The sequence below is a fragment of the Typha angustifolia genome, chromosome 7 (genome assembly GCF_048772165.1).
Source record: "Typha angustifolia cultivar Huaian chromosome 7, ASM4877216v1, whole genome shotgun sequence".
Taxonomy (NCBI): Eukaryota; Viridiplantae; Streptophyta; class Magnoliopsida; order Poales; family Typhaceae; genus Typha; species Typha angustifolia.
This window is the reverse complement of record NC_133245.1, coordinates 4,331,677-4,337,676: the sequence shown is the minus strand read 5'-3', so window position 1 is coordinate 4,337,676 and position 6,000 is coordinate 4,331,677. Positions and strand designations below refer to the sequence as shown.

General features: G+C 40.1%; 1 protein-coding gene across 1 annotated transcript; it reads left to right on the top strand.

The window, feature by feature from the left end:
- Positions 1-261: 261 nt before the first annotated feature.
- LOC140763015 (probable BOI-related E3 ubiquitin-protein ligase 2) lies at positions 262-1,640 on the top strand. Its single transcript, XM_073101038.1, has 3 exons — positions 262-491; positions 588-789; positions 885-1,640. Exons 1-3 carry the CDS (start codon positions 436-438, stop codon positions 1,455-1,457), a joined length of 831 nt encoding a protein of 276 aa, XP_072957139.1. The 5' UTR covers positions 262-435; the 3' UTR covers positions 1,458-1,640.
- The last annotated feature ends 4,360 nt before the right edge of the window (positions 1,641-6,000 follow it).

The window sequence follows — 6,000 nt, the reverse complement described above, 5'->3', positions numbered from 1 at the left end:
TTAAATTATATTCGTACTTTATCCAATTAGACTTGCACTCCAAGGGATCCATCCGTTTAGGAGCACCATTATTATCAATCTCTATTCATAGTAAATTTTGCTTCTTAAATATCATCCAAATTAAGAACCTACACCAACAAATCTTTTCTCTATCTACCCTCTCTTTCTTTCTTTTTTATACTCTCTCTCTCTCTCTCTCTCTCACACCCACACACACACACACACACACACACACACACACACACACACACACACACACACACACAACACACAAACCCCTAAATAAACCCGTCCCTCCCCCACCCATTTGTATTGCATGTTCCCCTCATCCATCTTCACACCCCCCTCCTCTCTCTTTATCAATCTATACAAGGAAAAGGAAATAGCGAAGGCACTCCCAAACAACCCATACCAACAACATACAAATCACCTCTCATGGCAGTTGAAGCCCACCATCTTCGCCTCTTCCCCTCCCAACTCCTCAAAAACAGGTACTAACTTCACACCAACATCTCAATTCTCTTATAACCTTATTCTCAATTTCTTATCCTTATCTCTCTCTCTCTCTCTCTCTCTCTTATATGCAGAGCAATCCTTAACGCCCTGGAGAACCAATCGAACACCTACAATTCCCACATGGGTCTCGCCCCGCCGGTCTCCGCCGCCTTCTGTAGCCCCGCCGGTTCCGTTTCGAGAAAGCGCTCGAGAGACGCCGCCTTCTCCGGGGAGGACATCTCCTCCCACATCCAACAACACATGCTCGACGTCGATCGCCTCATCCTCAGCCACGTAATTATCAACTCTTATTAGGCTCAGCAATCCGTGCACGATTCTTATTGTTCTAACGAGTCATTGCTTAATTGGATCGTCTCTCCTTGTCTCAGTCGGAGAATGTTCTAAGAGAGCTAATGGAGCGGCGGAGGCGACTCTCGCGACAAGTCCTAGCGGCGGCGGAGCAACAGCTCGCGAAGCGGCTTAAGGCGAAGGAAGAAGAGATCGAACGGATCGCGAAGTTGAACTGGGCATTGGAGGAGAGGATCAGGAGCTTGTGCATAGAGAACCAGATATGGAGGGAGCTAGCGCAGACCAACGAGGCGACGGCTAACATGCTCCGGAACAACCTAGAGCAGGCCTTGGCGGCGGCGCAGGTTAACAAGGTGAAGGAGGAGGAGGAGAGGGGTGAGGACGTGGACGATGCCGAATCGTGTTGCTGTGGGGATAATAATAATTTGGAGGAAGAGGAGGAAGAGGAGGACGAGGACGAGGAGAGGAGGAGGAGCAGCAGCAGGAGGAGGAGGAGGAGGAGGGCTTGTAAGAATTGCGGCGGAGATGAGCCGTCCGTGCTGCTGCTGCCGTGCCGGCATCTGTGCCTTTGCGCGGCGTGTGGGCCGGTGGTGGATACTTGCCCAGTTTGCAATTGCCATAAGAATGGTAGCGTAATTGTAAACTTGTCGTAGAGAATAATAATTTTCGTCATCACTAAAAAATATCAAATTGTAGAGTATCTTCAATTTCTTTTATTTGCATTTCTTTGATTTGTTCTTGGAGTTGGAAGCAGAATAAGAACCTATTAATTGAGGTATAACATGCAACGGAAAAGACCCACTAAAATACGAATTTACCAGTATTCTCTTCTTTTACATCATTCCTGCCTCTCATGAGCTTTGATCCAATGACCTTTTACTTTTATCTCTTCTTCTTTTTACAAGCCAATATTCTTTAATTTTATTGGGTTTGTGACAGTTAATTATTCAACGATTGAGTTGGTTTCATGGGCATGGGTTCACTTGATTCTCTTTAAAACCTTTTCTTTTCTTTTTTTTTGGTGTGTGTGGGTATACAATAGTATAGATATTTAACACCAAATTCAAGCCCTCCGGGGCAACATGAAGCAAATGGTCGGCAGCGGAAGCACCTGCCACGTGTTGACGTCCTCGACACGTAGGACTCACGCTAGTCATTCATTGAAGTGCGTGGGGGGCCCACACCCTACGTACCCGCGGTGCACGGCGTGGACTCCCACCTCAACCATCCCCTCCCTTTCCCCACACGACAAAACCAAAGCCAAAAGTCAAGTCACCCACCCTACTTAAAAACATGTGAGCCCGATACATTAATATAAATTAATTAATTAAACTTTTTATCCGTACCGCCCCGGGGTTGCATCCGACGGCTAGGATTTACTTTACTGTGGCACCCCGTTCCGGTATCCGCGCGAACCGCTTTTAAGATATCCGAACGCGAGCGACGAGGACAAAAGGGAGGACAGGCGAGATCGTGCCGGATTGGGTGCATGCGGGAGGCCACGGTGGTGGGTAACGCCTCCCGCGGGTTTACTATTTCCTCCTGGCCTCCGTCGTCGTGTAGCGCGGCTACGAGATCCACGTGAAGTCGTGAACGTAGCGATGGAGGGACGATGGACCCTCGTGGCTTCCGCGCCTCAGCTGCTGCCACGTGGACGATCATTAATGGGGAACTGTTCCGTTGTCTGACTCGGATATAAGGTGGGGAACGGAAGCGGAGCGGGGTGGTCCACCGAGATTTATCCAGATACCTTTTGTTCGGATACGGGTTGCCATCCGACCCGTTAATTACCTCCGGAGTCCGGACCCTAGTTGGTGGTGGTATGAATGTGATGGATGCATCATGAATGCATGCATGCATGCATGCCATCAGATCGGATGGTGGAGGACCACCATGGATTTGTCGGTGTACTCCATGATTGGGTCCTCCTGTTGACGTTTACTGGTACTTATTATAGCTATCCAACTTGGACCAGTTTGTTTCCTGTGTTTATCCGAGTATAAATGCTCACTATGACGAGAATAAATGAGGTTGGATAAAAGTAACCGATAGATAAGATATCTTAGTTTCTTTCTCTCCCTCCTCCCTTTCCTCAAACCGAGATTTTAGGAGGCTGCAAATCCCCCTCATAGACATGGAAAGACCCTCAACCTATAAGGTCCACCACTCTCATTATGCTTAGCCACCTAATTTTATTTTTAATTTATTATATTTTCCCCTACCAAACAATCATTACGTATCACTTTAGCCTAATTAAAAGAAAAGACTTAAATTGTCTTTCCTTTTTTCTCATAAGTGGAAATGTTCGAAGAATAATATAATAATTTGCGAGGGTCAAGATGTAATTAACTCTTTTATCTACTACTTTCATCACCTTCCTTTATTACTTTGTTAATCTTCTTGCCCATCACTTCCAGCACAAAAGCCACAATTAAATCCTGCCATATTATCACAATAAACTATTCGTAGTTATTGGAGATGTACTGGGTTTTGGATAACTTATGAAGACACTCAAAGTCGTATATATATATATATAAATTGTTGGGCCCAGTTGTCTCCCAATAAGAGACATGCATGCGGGTGGGTCCCTCGTGAGATCTTCTCTGGCCAAAGGAGCGGAATAAGAGTGAGAGAGAAAGCTGGAGTGAATAGTGCTTAGAGATGCCCAATTAAAACTATCTTAATTATTATCTTAACAAAGTGATTAATTTATTTATTCTTCTTTCCATGATCTCGTCTTTCTAATAAAAAGAACCTTATCATCGGTGCCTGTGGAGAGAGATCTTGGATTATTATAATAGGTCTAGAGGAATACCATGCATTCTTCACCTAATTGGATTTGTTTCCATAATTCTAAATTATTTATTAGGTCTCAAATATGAACGTAGTCTTGATTTACTTTAGAAATTAAAGTAGTTCTTTATGATTATTAAAAAAAGGAAGAAGAAAGAGAGAATAATATTTGGAACAAATCCATCGTGCCTCCTAGTATCAATTATCAAATATATATATATATAAAATATCACTCTATATTTTAGTGATTTTGTGATTGTCATCCCTTTATATTTTAGGCATAAGAAGATGAACTTTAAAATATTAAAAATACCTCTTGCCTTCTTCAACATTTTTCTCAATGATATTTAATAATTCCTAGAGTAAAATAAGTCATATATCACAAAATTATTAAAGTATAGAGCATTATTTAAAAATTTCCCTATTAAAAAAAAAGAGAGAGTTAATTTTATAGTAATTTTGTCACACCATTGATCATCAATAACATCATTATTAGCATCATCATCATCAACTTTGATGATCAATAATATAAGCGTGCAGCCAACATTTCTATCACCCACCAACCTACTACTACTCTCTCCCATGCTTTACAAATCAAATTGCTTTGCGTTGGACCACCACTCCCATATAATTTTATATGCCCACCATCATAAATTCATGGTTTGTACGACAGAATAAAATAGAAACAAATTGCTTGGGTTGGATTTGGTTTCGGTGTATAAGGTCAGTGGTGCAGTGCATCCATCATGGGATTGAGATCTCCTTCACAGTGTTTCATGACATCACACACCCAAAAGAGAAGATCAAAAGGAAAACAAAAGAAAAAGTGGATTTATACCCTCACGATGCCAAACCTTTTTCTTCTTCGTCTTCTTCTCTTCTTTTCTAAGGAGTGTTTTAGTGTTGGAAATTGCCGTAAGGTTATTTTTATAACTTCATTGGAAGAGCTAAATTTGATTTATTATAGTCTAGAGGGTAGTTAGTCAAAGTGACAGTAAATGTGTGATGTGAAAATTATAGATGGAAGAGAGAGATTAAATTATAAATAGTATTATTTGAATAAAAAAAATTGTTATTAGGGAGATATATCCTTAGTCTGTTCACCGGTGGAATAAGACAAATACTAGTACAGTTATTTATAATTTTTGTACTACTATAAGAAAGTTTACCCTTTGAGTTATTCTAATATATAGTTATATATTAGTATATGACGTGATTCGGATCTAATCGGGTCAACTCATGAGGGAGATTGGGTTTACCGGGTCAAACATATTTATTGTAGTATTACTTGTTTATTATTTTTAATAAACTTTTTGACATGGAGCTTGTGTGGTCAGACGCCCGACCAATGATGTTTGAACAGCGAAACGTAAGAGCGGATTTCATCGAGGTGTTCAAAGATCTGGTCAATGATATTCAAATGCCAAAATTTGAAAGGAGCAGCAGGCCGTCGAGCCATTCAAACACCCAGCCAATATCGTTCAAACACCCCAACGCAAGTGCAGCCTTGTCAAAGTGTTTGAACACTCATCTGATGGTGTTCGAACATCCCAATTTGAGAGCAGTTTTCATCTAATGACATTCAAACGTCTAACGTTGAGGTCATTGTGTTAGAATTAATTTTAATTATTTTGAATTTTAATTAGCCTCTAAATTTATGGAAGACAACCATTTTCAAAAGGAGTAACAAATATTATCATTTTTTTTAATCTTCTACTACCTCTCGACACATGTCTACCCATGCCATCGTCATCCCCGTTGAATATCAACATCTAATCTAATCGCCCACCTCCATATCCTTAAATAAACTATCTTAGCTCGGTTCACAATAATTGGTATTAGAGCTAAAATACCTTCTTGGATCAGTACACAATAATATTATCAACAATAATTATAATTGATGTGCTCGACTTATATTCAGATTCATATTTTTTTATCGAATATGAATATAAATATGGATATCGAAGGGAAATCAAAATTTAAAATCATATTATGATAAAATGAATACAGATATTTATCCGATACAAATCAAATTTTAAATGAATATAAATATAGATCGAATATGGATCAAATTTTGAATGAACATCCATACAAAGCATATATGAATTGGATCTTAATCGAAGGCAAATCCAATATTAACCAAATACAAACATGAACCGACAAATTCTACAGAGTTCATCTATACAAGTTTTCACTCACAATAGATGAGATGAGAAAGAAGTAAGTATTATTATACTAATATAGGCGTATATAGTTATTTGCTTAGTATACCAACATAAAAGATTTACATGAGAATGAATTTATTCTTATTTTACGGGTGAGGTCTTAGTCACTACTCCTCGCCAAAGCATTCAAAGCCTGGCCCGAGTGCTCCTTTTATTGTATTCAGTGGGGCCTGGCTCC